Here is a 16,112-nt window from a genome sequence, read left to right on the forward strand (position 1 = left end):
AGACAAAGTCGGCAGTGAAGAGAGAAGCACTAATGTTTGAAAAAGTCAGTTTATAATGAAGTTTCCAGCTCTCATTAAAAGAAGAAAAAAGTGGGTACCCATTGCCAGCCAATCTCACCCAAAACCAGATATCAGGATCAGAAAGATGGACTGTTGAAGACTTGTCTCTTTCTTTTCTTTCTTCTTTTCCCTTAGTTTAATAAAAATTCCTCTAGAAAAACTATTACCTTGTGTTGTTGCAGAATTTTTAATTTTTTTTTTTTTATCTTTTCAGGATAGATGCTAGAAGTGGAAGTGGTTGGAGCAAGAGTGGTTGGTGAAGAACAGGACAGACTGTAGGAAGTTGCAGAGCAGAGTAAGGGCCAGATAGGGGCAGACACAGATGGCTATCTCATTATAACCATCTGTAAATATTTCAGGCCATAATTTTCATGTCTACCCTTATTATTCAACAAAAGACTAAAGAGAAATTCAATCATAATTCCTTAAAGTTCTTACCTTTCCTGCAAAATGGTGAATTCCAAAACTAAGTTCCATTCTTTTGGCCCTCCAGAAGTACTGTGACTTCAGATTATCTTCAAATTTTTCTATAGAAAAAATGGAACACCAATATTAAGTATGTAGGAGATCCTCAAAAAATGTATATTGACAGAATCACCCCTTTCTCCATAAAATGGACAATGTGCAGTAAAAAAGAAAATTTTACATAGCTAATATGTGCAGATTTGGAATATAATTATAAATGGTATGGCAAAATTCAAGATAATGAATTTTACCATTCCGTTATGATTTATAGCAGTAGTTCTCAGACCTTAGTAAACAACAAAGTCCCCTAGAGGGCCCATTAAAAACTCAGATTGCTAGGTCTTACCCCCAGAGTTCCTGACTCAGTATATCTGGAATGGGATCCAAGAAATCACAATTCTAGCACGATCCCAGGTGATGCTAATGTTCCTTGTCTGGGGACCATATTGTGAGAACCGCTGGTACAGAGGAAGGGAACTGCTGGAGTCTGACTGAACAAAGGGGTTTGTGAAACACAGCAAAGCCAGGCACCTAGAAACTGGGTGTTTGCCTTTCCTTTCTATTAGATGCTATATGCTATTATTGATTGTGTGGAAAACACAACAGGACCATAAAGACAGTTACTTTTCTATAACAATTTTACTAACCTCAGAGAACTTTTTACTCCATGTTCTAGAAGGAACATTTTAGCATCAAAATAGAGTGACTGCTATGCAATCATTTTCCCACAATTTGGGTATTATTTTCTTTTCCATTAGTATTGTGCAATTAGAGGACAGAAGAAACCAATCAGTAAGAAAGAATTAGCACCACTGACTTTAATGGTCAGAAACAGACCAATATATCACCAAAAGTAAGTGAGAGAATATCTGAATTTTTTGCAAATATTGAGTATACATAATGGTTATCTCCTACCATCAGGGAATATAGTGTTCCACATTAAAAATTATTTTTTCAGATAGCTGAAAAAGCTGAAGTTTTTTTTTTTTTAAATTTAAGGAGTAGGACATTTATGTTAACCATTTTTAGATGATAATCTTTTAAATAGAGTATACATCTCTGCCTTATGAAACAGAAAAAATGTTTAATATTTTTGATGACTTGGGATTATTATAAACACTTAATGTACTGTAACTTAGAGACTATTAAGGTATTTGAGTCTAGTTGCATCTAGTAGATAAATGACTAGAACATCACAGATGAATTTATTTCCTTTCCATTAGCTAACTCATTTCAAATTCTAGAACTATCCTTTTGCCTTGCCCTCCAATTTCTAATTTTGGGCTGGATAATTTCTAAGGTCATTTCTAACATAACATCCTATGGTTGGGGTGCTACCATTAAAGTTAGGAGAAGTCCAATGTCTAAATTTGTTTAATTTTTCATGAAATATTTCACCCTATTATCAACATTCACTGGTCCAGTTATTAAATCCAAAGCCTCTTTAAAATCCAATATGCAGGCTTTGTGATAGCTGTTTTCTCCCAAATAATTAAAAACCTATTAAAATTGTTTCATTTCAATCCTCACCTGAGGATATGTCTAGAGAGAGGAAGGGAGAGAGAGGGAAACACTGATAAGCTCTGTCCCCATGCACCCCAACAGGGGATGGAACCCGCAACGCAGATAGGTGCCCTGAATGGGAATCAAACCTGGAAACCTTTTACTCCAACCAACTGTGCCACCCAGCCAGGGCTAAAAGTCTGTTTTTCAATCATTCAGAATTAGATGACTATATCAGAAAAGGTAGACATACTCACCTATTAGAGTCTGGTCAGTGGCCTTGGGAAATCTACTTTCTTCATCAAGTAGGGATAGTAAACCCATTGGCTTCTGCAGAAACATATCTAGGATGGGCCGGTTATCTTCATATTCAATAACTCTGGCATCAACATCCTCATTTACATATTCATTCTGTAATAGGACATGAAACATATTGAAAAATACACTTTAAAATTTATGAATAATATGTAGCTTTACAGTAATGACCTAACATCCTACTTTACACATATTATAATAAATCACTCCCTCTGACCTTGACCTTAAACTGAGGGTGTCACTGTATTTTTCTCTCCCCAGAAATACGAGATCATTAAAGTCAGCACTGATTCTTATTCAGGGTAGTTAATGAAAAGTTTCTAGTCTCTAGACCAGAATTACAGACAACTTAAGATTTCAAAATGCAAGGGAATATGTTATTAATGGGCAGTAATAAAATTATGTTCAATAGTTTATAGAATATTAATTAGGTCTATTTTAGGATTACACTTCCCTCAATGTAAGCCTTTTATCTAGTTCCAGATGTGAATGTCTCACAAATATTTATATAATAACTAGAGGCCCGGTGCATGAAATTTGTGCACGGGGGCAGGGGGAGTCCCCTTAGCCCAGCCTGCACCCTCTCCAATCCAGGACCCCTCGGGGGATGTTTGACTGTCAGTTTAGGCCCGATCCTGGCATCAGGCCTAAACCGGCAGTCGGACATCCCTCTCACAATCCAGGACCACTGGCTCCTAACTTCTCACCTGCCTGCCTGCCTGATTGCCCCTAACTGCTCCACCTGCTGGCCTGGTCACTCCCAACTGTACCCCTGCTGGCCTAGTCACCCCCAACTGCCCCCCCACCCCGCCAGCCTGAATGCCCCTAACTGTACCCCCCATCCCCCTCCCCACCGGCCTGGTCGCCCCATGCAGCCTGCTGCTCAGTCGTATGGTCACCCCTCACTAACGCCCCTGCCGACCTAGTCACCCCATGCAGCCTGTTTGGCCGTCCGTTCGGTTGCGATGGTTGCTTAGGCTTTTTTATATATAGATGTTTCAGTTATTGTTAGCAAAGTGGACAGCTGTGGGTCACAGGAACAACCGATGGATTCAGAGCCAAGCACAAACAGGTTCATGCCTGGGGTCTGCCACTTCACTAGCATGTAATCCTTTGGAGTTTTCATCCTCTGAAGCTTCCACTTTCTCATGTACTCAGTGGAGCTCACAATCTTCATCTAACAAAAGTCAAAATATCTGGCTCATTAATAATAATTTGCTGTTGAGTATATAAGATTCATAAAATAAAGAGCAAGAAACAATTACTGTACGATCATGGTTCCAGACCAACATAGTGAGGATGATCTACTTTCCAAAAGGGACATGAAGAATTGTGCTACATATGTGTTTCTATGACTTTGCCTTCATATTGTGTCCCTACTTCACAGGCTAGAAAAGAGAGAACACATATGACATCTGAACAATAACTTGTAGCAATGCTTATGTGCAGGATACTCACCGGCTCTCAGGTGAGAAGCAACTCTTACTGGCAAGTGTATCAGATAACCACAGATTCAGGAAGAATGTCCTGCTCCACCCACAAGTTAAAATTACAGGCTATTTTTCCTTTATATATTTAACTTTAATTTTATATATTTTATATTTTTAATTCATTAAACATCTTGTAATAAGGAACTGTGTTGGGTGATAAATAGATGTTTAAAACAAACTCCTGGTCCTCAGTGGGTTTAAAATATAACTTGACTGATAAGTTTAGTAAATACATATTCAAAATGCAAGGTAAGATGTGACAGATAAATGCTACATGTATGACAGGAGTTCAGAGAAAGAGAAGTTATTTCTGGCAGCTTCATGGAGGAATTTAGTCAACGGCAGGTGGGCCATTTGATAAGCAAAAGTTTTAATCGCTACTTTTGGAGCCTCATGAAATTAAAATCTCAAAGGTGTCACCAGAAAAAAAAATTTATATTTTAAAATAAAATCTAATACAGAAAATGAGGCAGAACCCCTGATCTCAGAGGTAGACAACCTGAAAGACATTTTGTTTATCCAGTACAAAAAAACAAATGGAAACAATGTCTTGATGTTTCACAGCTTTTTCTCATCTCCTAAACTAATTCAGCAAGCCGCTTTTTCATTTGAAGGTAACCTTGGAGAAGTATGTAGACCTAGATTTACTTTACTATTAGACACATTATGCTGACAGCATGTTATAGCTTAAATGACAACTGCAAAGTTCAAAGGCAGTCTTGTATCTTTTATATAGAAAGCACATGAGGTTAAGGTCTAAACCAATGCATTTGTCATCTCTATTTGCCTGTGTCAAAATCCACTGAATGCTTCCATGGCAGGTCACACAGAGCAGAGATGAGGAGCTTGGAAAACAATAGGCTCCCCTTTAAGATACTTGTTAGTATTACAAACTCCAGGCAAACCAATGGAGGAAAAATGCTGTTACTCAGGATTCATAAAGCACTTTTAGTAAAATGATCATGACTAAAACATATGTTATATATTGTTAGCGTAGTTATAAACTCAAAATGCTTAGTTTAGTTGTTTTTGAGTATATGCAGAGAATTGACACTCACCTACCACTTCAGAAAGTCCTCTGCTTTGCCCTGTACACTAAAAATACATTTTCAGCACATCAGTGGAATTACTCAGGAAAAGCTGAGCTGTTTAGCATATGTAATCCCATCTCTGTTCAGACAGCTGGAATTCTCTTTTGAAAAAGGTTAGATGAATTACTTTTTAAAGTATATATCAAGGGGGCAAGGAAAATCATAAGACTTGAATGGTAAGAAATTTCATCCTGAGTTAAATTCTCCTTTGTTTTTCACTGAATTTTGAGTGTGGGTTGCGAAAGGACACATTGGCAAGAAAGCCCATGGAAGGTGCACCCCCATAGCTACAGTGCTTAGACAGCAAGCTTAAATATTGAGGGTCAATATGTCATCTTATGAGAGATCTGAGGTTACTAAAGTAAGTCCTCAGGCTCACACAGCAGCGTGGAAGGGTGGTCACCACAGGCTGAGAGAGGCTGCAAGCTTCCATGGCAGGAGTAAAATAAGGGTAGGTTACTCAGCACAGATTAGTAACACAATAAAGGCTCGATTCTCAGGTCCTCAGAGAGACCTCCTCTCATCTCCTAAAGTAATTCAGTAACCTGCTTCCTAAACTGGTCACGGTTTATCCCCCCCCCCCGCCCCCCCAACCATGTGCATGTCTCTTATTTTAAAATTTTAGTCCACTTTTTTTTTTCACAGTGAAAATTTTTTATATTTTGAATTAGCCAGTCCTAGCTCGTTTTGTTCAGTGGATAGCCTGCGGACTGAAGGGTTTCAGGTTCAATTACAGTCAAGGGCACATGCCCGGGTTGCAAGCTGGATCCCCAGTGTGGGGTGTGCAGGAAGCAGCCAATTAATGATTCTCTCTCATCATTGATGTTTCTCTCTCTCTCTCCCTCTCTCTTCCTCTCTGAAATCAATAAAATATATTAAAAACCAAAAGAATTAGCCAGCTGGACTTAGTTTAGATGACCCTAATTTTGTTGGCAACATCCAAAGCATCATAATCAGGAGCCAGTCAAACATATGCCTTCTTTTCGCCATCAGGCCTGATCAGGGTATTGATCTTGACCATGTCAATGTCATAGAGCTTCTTTATAGCCTGATTTGTTTTCCTTTTTATTAAATTTATTGGGGTGACACTGGTTAACAAAATTATACAAGTTTCAAGTGCACATTCTACAACTCTTCATCTGTACACTGTATTGTGTGTTCACCACCTCAAGTCAGGTTTCTACCATTTATTCTCTCTATACCTTCCTCCACCTCTTTCCACCTCCTTTGCCCTGTACATTGAAAACATATTTAGAGCACATCAGTGGAGCTATTAAGGAAATTATATCCATGTCCATGTCCACTGTTGTCCATGTCCATGAGTTTTTCCTCTTTCTTTTTTGCTCAATTCCTCTCCTGTCCCAGCAACTCCCTCCCCCCTCAGAGCTGTCAGCTTGCTCTCTGAGTTCATCGCTATTTTGCTTGGTAGTTAATTTTGTTCATTAGATTCTACTTGAGTGAGATCATCTGATACTTGTCTTTCTCTGCTGGCTTATTTCCCTCAGCACAATGCTCTCCAGGTTCATCCTTGCTTCATAGCCTGTTTGATCTGGTGCTTATTGGCCTTGACCTCCACAATGAACACAAGTGTGTTGTTGACTTCTATTTTCTTCATGGCTGACTGGTAGTCAGGGGAAACTTGGTGTGTGTGTGTGTGTGTGTGTGTGTGTGTGTGTGTGTGTGTGTGTGTGGCTGTGGACGTCTTTCAGCACCACTTTCTTTGCCTTCAAAGCCTTTGCTTTAGCTTTGGCTTTGGGAAGGGAAGGTCTTCTTCACTTTTGGTATGTGGACGAAAGGAGCCACATGCTAACCTGACAAGCTCAGGGGAGGCCTGCGTGGCAGTCTTGCAAACTCAAAGATCTAAAATACCACAAAAGATGGTCTGAAAATTAAATATTTAACTACAAACAGGTTATAGTGGGTAGTCATGTCCTAGGCCGATATTTTCCCTGACAAAGATCAACTTAGATCTTTACTGAGCCCATTTGCCTTTCTGCCTCTAGGATAACATATCTGTGAGATGTCTGGCTAACTTGTAACTTCCTTTTTACCCGGGACCCCTCAGGGCACAACAAATGGCACCGGGACATTCCCTCATTGTTATTGTTATCAAGTTAATTGTCAACTGTTAATTACGTTAAAGTATCCTGTATTCATCTCTGTAAAAGAAGCACATGTCCATCATTTCATTTTTTACCCTATCCCAGAGGTTTCCCCACTTTGCTTTATCCCACCTCCCTAATCTATCACCAATGAATTTCATGTAACCCACCTACCTCCCTTTCCTTTGATTGCAATGTATAAATACAGATGTAACCCTCCATTCTCCGGAGCATTATCTCAATTCATTGAGGTTCTGCTTCCCGGCATATGTCAACAGTTTGGCTCGAATAAATTCACAAAAATTCTTTACAGGTCTGAATTATTTTTTACGTTAACAGGTGTGATCTTCGTGAAAAGGCTCCACTTCAAAAAAAAATGCTTCTACCCATTTCAAATCATGGGACAAAGAATGAATGAGATTTATATCAAGAGATGGTATTTGGAATTCACTTAGGTGTGTAGCACTGTCTCTGTACTATAGACCATTGTAGAAAGTGCCACATACTAAAATTCCTCAAATATTTGAGGAGCACCTACTATGTGTATGTTCTGGAGCAGATGGGGTTAGAGAAGGTAGAACAAAGATGAAAAAGGTAGAGTCCCTGTCCTTTAGGGCACAGAAATAGTGCTCTATCCGCCTTGCCATTCCAACCCAGAAGAAACATCTTTGGATTTCTCTGTTTTTAATATACTCTCTTTCAGTTGTTCCACCTTATATCCTTTCTGCTAGGCGGTCTCTGCTCCCTCCACTGCCACTTGCTCAGTGTACTCTTCTCTCCACTTTCCTTCTTTCTTCCTTATGTTGACTCTCCCTGGATTTTCATGTGAAAAGATTGTATCTTTCTCTTTCTTTTTCTCCCTCCCTTCCTCTCTTTTTCCTTCCTTTCTTTCAAATACAAGGAGCACCCTTTTCTTTCGCATCGGAGATTACTTTTCTTAGATCTCTGGCTCTTCTGAACTTATTTGTTTGTTCTATTTGTTTGTTCATAGGAAGAACCTGGGATAGGTATCAGAAGACTTAGATCCTGGTTCTGGCTTTGTTCAACCAGACTGCAACCTCGGGCAAGTCACCAGAAGTCCTTGTTATCTGTGAAATGTAAATCATCTATTTAGGTTTCTTCTGGTTCTAACATTTCAAAATGCCAAGACTGCCTCAATGTGTTGCGAAACTTAATGAATAAATATATATTCTGTTGACAGAATATTTGCAAGGGGAAAAAAGCCACATGAACACATTTATTCCTGAAGTCTATCTTTTAGTAAAAAAATTCCTACTCACCAGCTGCTCCTATGAGTGTACACACTTACAAAAACATTTCCCACACTGGACAGAAACCATTGAGAAGCTACTCATTCTAACCATTGACAAAAATCCTCATTCTAAGAGAAACATTTTAAAGGTTGAAAATCTAGGATTCAGAGTGCTATTAGTGCTCAAGGTAAATTGAGTATGTTTACTATAGTGAAAAAAAACACACCTTCTGCCACTTTTTATTTTGAAATAACTTCAAACTGAAAGACAAATTGCAAGAATAGTACCAAAAAACTCCCATGTCCCCTTTAATCAAATTCCCCAATGGCTAATATTTTACCACATTTGCTTTCATTCTTTTTCTCTTTATAGATATTATTTTTAGTAATAACATTTTACTGAAGTAACTAAGTATTTTAAAAAGCTAAAAATGAAGAAAACAAAGTGACAATATGCATGTTTAAAAATCTGAACACTTGATGTAAAATAAAATGTATTAATTTGAAGTTGATTTCTTCCTGTATTTTCTATTCAAAGTTGGTATTAATGATCCTGCTGATTTTTATGTTAATACTAATGGCAAACCACAGGGAATGTTGTTATCATTACCTTGAGATGACATAGGTCATTCATTCAGAATCTGACAAGTAACCTATGAGAAAAGTATTTTGGATAATTCCTGATAAAATATACATGTTTTATTTCACATACTAGAGGCCTGGTGCACGAATTCATGCACAGGTGGGGTCCCTTGGCCTGGCCGTCTCGCCCTGTCCCGATCAGGCTGGCCAGCTGGCCAGGGTGTGCGCATGCGCGCGCGCGCGCGCGCGTGTGTGTGTGTGTGTGTGTGTGTGTGTGTGTGTGTGTGAGAAAGGGACCGTGGGAGGTTGGCTGGCAGCTCCTGCATTGAGCGTCTGCCCCCTGGTGATCAGTGGTATCATAGTTACCAGCCAGTTGTCTGGTTGTCTGGTCGTCTGGTTGTAATGGTCGCTTAGGATTTTATATATAGAGATTTTTAATGAACTTGGAAGGAAGGAATTTCAAGTGGTGCTCTTAGAGCATTTCCTTTTTTTTTTTTTCCCAGAAAAAGAGCCATATAATGCATGTTAAGATGAAAAGTCTTTTTGTGTATGATACCTATTTCTGAAGCTCTTTAAAAGTCATAAAGAGTTTTGCAAATTTATATTCTATTGATGGGCATTGGCTTAAGATAAGGAGGCATTTTGATTGGAAATTCAGAAATGTAATTTTCTATATATACCTTTCAACTTAAAAGTATTTCTCCTTTACTGTCATGTTTAAATCTTTACCAAATAATTTTATTTCAGTTTGGCAACAATATGCTTTAACCTTACATATAGAAACTATTGCAAGTGTATGGATCTATGCTCCTAATTACATATCTCATTTAAAATTATCTTTTATCATAATTAAGAGCTCTTGTTTTGAAAAATGTTATCAAAATAAATGTCCACATTGCATTAGGGTGCTGACCCAACTTCATGGGTGCAAAGAGAAATGTGCAGCACAGTGCTGAGTGAGGGATGACGTGGGCACAAAACCCAAGAGGTTTCCTGTGAGAGCCAAGGGAGAGGGAGACACACCCCCTGCCAGGAGCTGCTGCTGGGCTGCTCCACACATACCTTGTCATTTGCATGTCAACTTCCACATTCTCCTAGTATGTGAGAAGCCTAAGGAGCATTTGCACGTGATCTCAAACACTAATCTAAGTCTTGGCTGAGCATTTAAAAAGGAAGATTTGTTGTATCAAGGGTTTCTTAAATGTCTGGCTATTTTAATGCCTAAAGAAAATGCCTATAAATGTCCTTTATCACTTGGAAAGTTAAAATAAGACAAATGCTACCACCACAGCACTCTTTAATAGGGAAGATTTATTTAATAGGGAAGAAAGTTGGATATAAAATAAAAATTCACATTTTGCAAGAAAAACAATTTGAAGACATTTATAAGGGGTTTATTTTGAATTACCCACACATTTTTTATCTGATGGCTGATTTTTACTTTACGATGTTAATAAAGTTAAAAATGTAGGTATTATATAATTGAATGAATTTTTGTCCTTTGTTATTGCCACAAATTATGTTTTAGAGCCCACATTAAAAAATCTCAAAAGCTTTCATCTTCAGGATATGAGCAACTGGAGATGAAAGTCATACACATAATTTTCAGCAAGAAGCCAGAGCATTATTACAGTTATCGTTTCTATTATGTGCTGTAAATAGTTTCCTGCATATAAAATCATTTTTGACTTTTAATTCTAAACCCACAGGTACTTATATAAGTGATACATGTAACAACTTATCCTCATACAGAAAACATATTAATATCTCACTTTAGAAATGAGCTTTAGCTCAGTGACTAGCCAGAAAGCTGAGCTGCACTAATGGATAAGGAAGCTGGTCGTAGTATAAATAGGCATGTAAGGAAGTAGAGTGAATCTTCAGGGTTCTAGAACAATGCTTTGTAGTATCCTAACAGCCCTAAAGAGCAATGGCATCTGTTCCAATTCAAATCATGCCCAGGGGTGACTAATTAATGGTTTGTGTGCATTCCCCTTGATTTGAAACATAAACTTGTAGGGAATAAGTTTCATTTTTCTTTTGGTATGTTCATACTATAATGATTATACCATAGTGCAAAATTAAAACAAAGGACAAAACCGACCATTACAGCACTAACATGACTAACTTGAAGAGAATGTCAAGCTTGCTATCACACTTTTTACTGTTGAGCTCTCTTTTACATGGAAGAAAACCTGAAAATGAAAAAAAACAACCCCCCCATCTTGGTTACATAATTACCATGGAGATTCAGTGTGAGGGTTGTTGTAGAAAGATGCCTCCTGCATGGAAAATGGGATAACGTGTTTCCTGTTCTTTGAGCTGCTAATTAAAGGCTTTTAAAAAAATATGGAAGTAAACAGTGTGCATCAATAGAACCCTACACAGATGTAATAGGAAATATGAATAATATATTTGTGGAATGAACAAATTAAAAGAAAAACATATACTTTATGGTTGCAACTCATTTAGAAGAGTTTGAGTCTGGAATTTTAAAAGGTTATAACTATATGCCTCATCATCAATTTGCAGAGATGGGGACCTAAGTTATCATCTAATATTCACACTATTGTCTTCAGAAGCAAATCATCCCTTTAAATTTTATTAAATTCGCCAAAACCGGTTTGGCTCAGTGGATAGAGCGTCGGCCTGCGGACTGAAGGGTCCCGGGTTCGATTCCGGTCAAGGGCATGTACCTTGGTTGCGGGCACATCCCCAGTGAGTGGTGTGCAGGAGGCAGCTGATCGATGTTTCTCTCTCATCAATGTTTCTAGCTCTCTATCCCTCTCCCTTCCTCTCTGTAAAATATCAATAAAATATATTAAAAAAAATTTTATTAAATTCAATCTGTATAAAATGATTCTTCTAGTGCTAGAAAAATGTGAAAACTTCAAATATTATGAAATATCAAACTCCAGAAAATTTTCAGGACCTATCAGTTTACACAGTAGGAAAATAATTCTACCATAGGCCAGCTATCTTAGATATTCCAAATATCTAGATAATAAGAGGAAAAAAAGATACAAGTTCTGGATGCTCTTGTTTGGGTGTTGGGATTCCAAGACATGTGATTTATGTCCACAGAAAAGCTGGTTATGAAAAGAAAGGAGGCATAGATGCCATCAAGCTAAAAGTGGGGTTCCCAGATTTAAGACCTTTAAAAGTAATACAAATGGTTAGTTGGAGGCAAGCATTCTATGAAACATAAAGCTATTCACCCAGCAAGCCATGGATTAATAGGTCACTGTCATAAACTCACTAAAAAGGTTTTCCTGTAGTCTATTAATTATTGTTTTAATGGAAAGTAAAGGGAAAATGATACTCAAAATGCCTTTGTAACCAACTTCGTTGGAGTGTCCCAGTGTATATTGCAAGTAAACTGAGCCTGGGAGAAATAAGGAAATGCTTTCAGGAAACCTGTATTTGTGTTCTAATGTTGTAGGACTGTCAACAAAGAGAACATTTGCTGGTTTAAGCAGACCAGAAGTTGTTTCATCTGGGAAGGTGCTGCCTGAGGCAGGGTGCCTTTTGCTCAGATTGGCCAAATTTTTTGTATGTGCATAAAATTGAGAACAGCATGTCCTACTGATAAGCAGCAATGACTTTATTAAATGAAGGAGTTCTGTGTTAGACTGAAAGTGTGATTATATTCTACCAAAAAAAAAAAAATGTGACCATGACTTTAATTAATGACTTGGCTTACTACCTATTTCTCATTTATAGAAATTAGTGTAAGTATGCTCTCTTTATCTGTGACAGCTAATCATACAACTACAGTTAACATTTCTCAGTTACTTTTTTTGCCTTCACAGGAAGTGACAGTGAAAGAAAAAAAAAAAAAACCACACGTGCACCCACATATTAAAGTTAAAAGAATCCCTGACTAATCTTGTATGGAACAAATCACACATTCATCACACACTCAGCTGCCTGGTCCTTAAGATTATGAAGAAGGGGTTCTTGGGTCACTTCTCTAGGAAGTCACTTGAAAGAATTGGGAATGGCCTTAATTCCTCACTGGATCCTACTTAAAATTTTAAATTGGGGACAATTTTGAGTTGTTTTGTCTAGAAAACTTCTCAGGTACATTTTTTTGAAGGGCTGAGGAGGGTAAAGGGGGAGGTAAATGGTAATGAATGGAGACTTGACTTGGAGTGGTGAACACACAATACAGTGTACAGATTATGTGTTGTAGACTTGGTCACCTGAAATCTGTATAATTTGTTAACCAGTGTACCCCAACCCTATCTAATAAAGAGGGAATATGCTAATTGACTCTCATGCCGTTGCAAAGATGGTGGCGCCCACAGACAATAAGGAGGGAATATGCTAATTGACTGCCCCACCCTCAAAGATGGCAGCACCCACAGCCAATAGAAGGAAATATGCTAATTGACTGCCACACTCAAAGATGGCGGCATCCAGTCCCCTCAGCCCCACCTGGGAGTCAGGCACACGGCAAGGCTGGGCCCACCCCAGGCACCTGCCTCTGGAGTCCTCCAGTCCCCTCAGCACCCCCAGCCACCCAGGGCCGGCCCGAGGCACAGGCAAGCCTCGGCTATCAGCTGCCCAGCCACCCAGGGCCACCCAAGGCTCAGGTAACCAAAGCCAGCCGAGGCTTGTGCTGCCAGCAGTGGCAGCAGCAGAGGTGTGAAGGGGCGTTGACTTCCCCTGATTGCTGGGTCATCTCCCGCCCCTGAGGGCTCCTGGACTGTGAGAGGGGGCAAGCCAGGCTGAGGGACCCCCCCTCCAATGCATGAATTTTCATGCACCAGGCCTCTAGTTAATTCTGTAAAAAGGAAAAAAGGTATGTTATAGAATAGTCTCATTTGTAGCAAGGCCAAAGACAAAAAAAAATAAAAAATTAAGAGCATCAGAATCATGGATGGAATTCAAGACTATCAATAAAAGTGAATTATAAATTGTAACATTCTATAAAAGTGAAAAGCAAGTAATAATGAAAGATCTGTACATTGGTTAAAAGGCTAATTCCAATAAATTAGGTCCTAATCTTAACCTCCAAAAGAGAATAACAGTAGTCTATCAACAGAAACTCTTAATAATCATATGGGAAATACATGGAGATAAATCTTGTCTCCTGAAGCAGGTAATCCCATTTTTTTTTTTACTTGTTTCAATATCTGGTTAGAATGAATTCTGTGAACAGTGTGAAGCATTAAAGCAAGATGAACTTAATTTAATAAATATTTGTTGAGCACTTCTTATATGTCAGGGTCAAGGATAGAACTCTTTGGAGGATCTATCATTTAGGCCAGAAATTACCAACATTGGAATACACTGGGAACCTTAAAAAACAGTGGTGCCTGGGTCTCAGCCCAAGAGATCTAATTTAATTGGTCTGGGACAGGGTCTGGGCCCTGGACTTCTACAAAATTGCCCAAGTGACTCTACTATGCAGCCCAGGTTTAGAACCATTGGTGTAGGATGGTGCAGAAAGAGTAAAGGAAGGACCATCAAAGAGGAAAATAGAAAGATGGTGTTAGTAATGCTAAAGGAGGGGTTTTCCAAAAATAGGGATCTGTTAATAGGGTGAAAATTACAGAAAGACTAATAATGTGCGGAGTAAAATGTTTCTGGTACCATTGACTGAGGAGATTAGGAAGGGCCATCCCGATTCAGTGGGGGCAGTCAAGCCAGATGCTATGGGTTCAATGTACCAGGTGGGGAAGAAATCGATACAATGCAATGAGTATTGAATATGCTTTCAAAGAGCTCGTCTGTGAAGGAAAGAGAGAGAGAGCCTGGCGATAAGAGCTGGGTAAACACAGATTAAAAAGTGTAAGTATAGTCTTTTTTTTTTTTTTTTTTTGCTTAAGAAATGTTAAGATCTAAATATTTTCTTTTGTGACCGCTGTTTTCAAAATGCAATTTCAAAGTTAATGCTCAATAAGCCTAACTATTTTAAATCAAAAGAGGTTCAAGTACCTCTAATTTATCTCAAATTTAAATAAAAACTTCAGTTGTAATCAGTAAATACAACTTTCATATTATTTTAAAAGAGACAAATGACATACTGAATATGACTATTTCTTTTAGACTTGATAAAATATTTAAAATAGTCTTAATACTACAGTTTTGCCAAATGCAATTCAAGTAAGTCTCTGATTTTTCTCTAAGGAAGAATATTTTTGAAGCTGAATCATGAATTGCACATTGTACCCTGACAAAATTACTGTTTCATGGCATTTGCATCAAACCCATTATCTTGTGTTCTGTTGCCTAGTTACTGGAATTCTGAAGTTTAATGCATTTTAGATGGATATTTAAATTTCAAACAGAATTTCATACAGAAAGAGAAACAGTTGGGTTCATCTATTTAAATTCCCAAAGGAAACATCTTTGTTTGCAAGGGCTCAGGCTTGCTAAGTTTTGGAGAAGGGTGCACTGATTTTTGATAGAGGACATTCAACATCGAATATCATACTAGCTTTTTGGCTTGTATTTGTTTTTCCTATGGGAATGAAGTGAGAAAATATTTTCTTTGTCTTTATTAAATGTTTAAGGCTTTAAATATATGATTTAGGTCATGCTTCATTAGTACAAGTCTGCATATAACATACATGCATGCATCTTTATAGTATATTGACTTACCTGTTCCCATGCAAACACGTGTTGATTAAAATAATACTGAATTTGTTCATTTGCAATGTTAATGCAAAGCTGCTCAAAGGAATTTTTTTTGAAATTTTCAAAGCCAAATATATCCAGTATGCCAATGCTCAGTTCATCACCATTCCCACTGGAAAATTAGAGACATTATTTTGACTTCTTATTTACTTTCTTAAGAGGTACTATAAATCAGGTTATCTCAGAGTATGTTTTTGTGATTTATCTAAAAACTTACCAGCATACACACTTAAAGTGAAAATATTAATTGAAAAGGTTCCCCTCCATAGAACTACAAAAGATAATTATTAAATTATTTCAATTTTAATATGAAAATGGTCAATATTTTTCTTGTACTACAGAAACCACTGATATACTATCTTTATATTTAAACAAAAGAAACATTACTCCTATGGGTTTATGAGCACAAGATCACAGCCCTGAGTGAGTCTTCATTCATAGAGAAAATATGGCTAGCATTCAGAACATAACAAAAATATGTCCAATAAAAACCATACCAAAAAAAACACAAATTCTGTGAAAGAGCATACTTAGTCTTTAATTTTAGGGCAACAATTAAAAAATCTTGCTAAAAATATTTCAATTATTTTAAAGAATTCTTATG

At 37.8% G+C, this 16,112-nt stretch overlaps 1 protein-coding gene across 1 annotated transcript in view; it reads right to left on the reverse strand.

Annotated features, from left to right (window-relative positions):
* The window catches only part of MYO3A (myosin IIIA), a 240,178-nt gene that overhangs the window by 71,016 nt on the left and 153,050 nt on the right, over positions 1 to 16,112 (reverse strand). Inside the window, exons 20-22 of the mRNA XM_080662723.1 lie at positions 15,473 to 15,620; positions 2,286 to 2,439; positions 499 to 587 (exon numbers count right to left, since the gene is read on the reverse strand). Of these exons, the coding sequence (XP_080518849.1) occupies positions 499 to 587; positions 2,286 to 2,439; positions 15,473 to 15,620 (391 nt within the window). The remainder of the gene's footprint in view (positions 1 to 498; positions 588 to 2,285; positions 2,440 to 15,472; positions 15,621 to 16,112) is intronic.

This window comes from Plecotus auritus, assembly GCF_963455305.1.
Source record: "Plecotus auritus genome assembly, chromosome: 1".
Lineage (NCBI taxonomy): Eukaryota > Metazoa > Chordata > Mammalia > Chiroptera > Vespertilionidae > Plecotus > Plecotus auritus.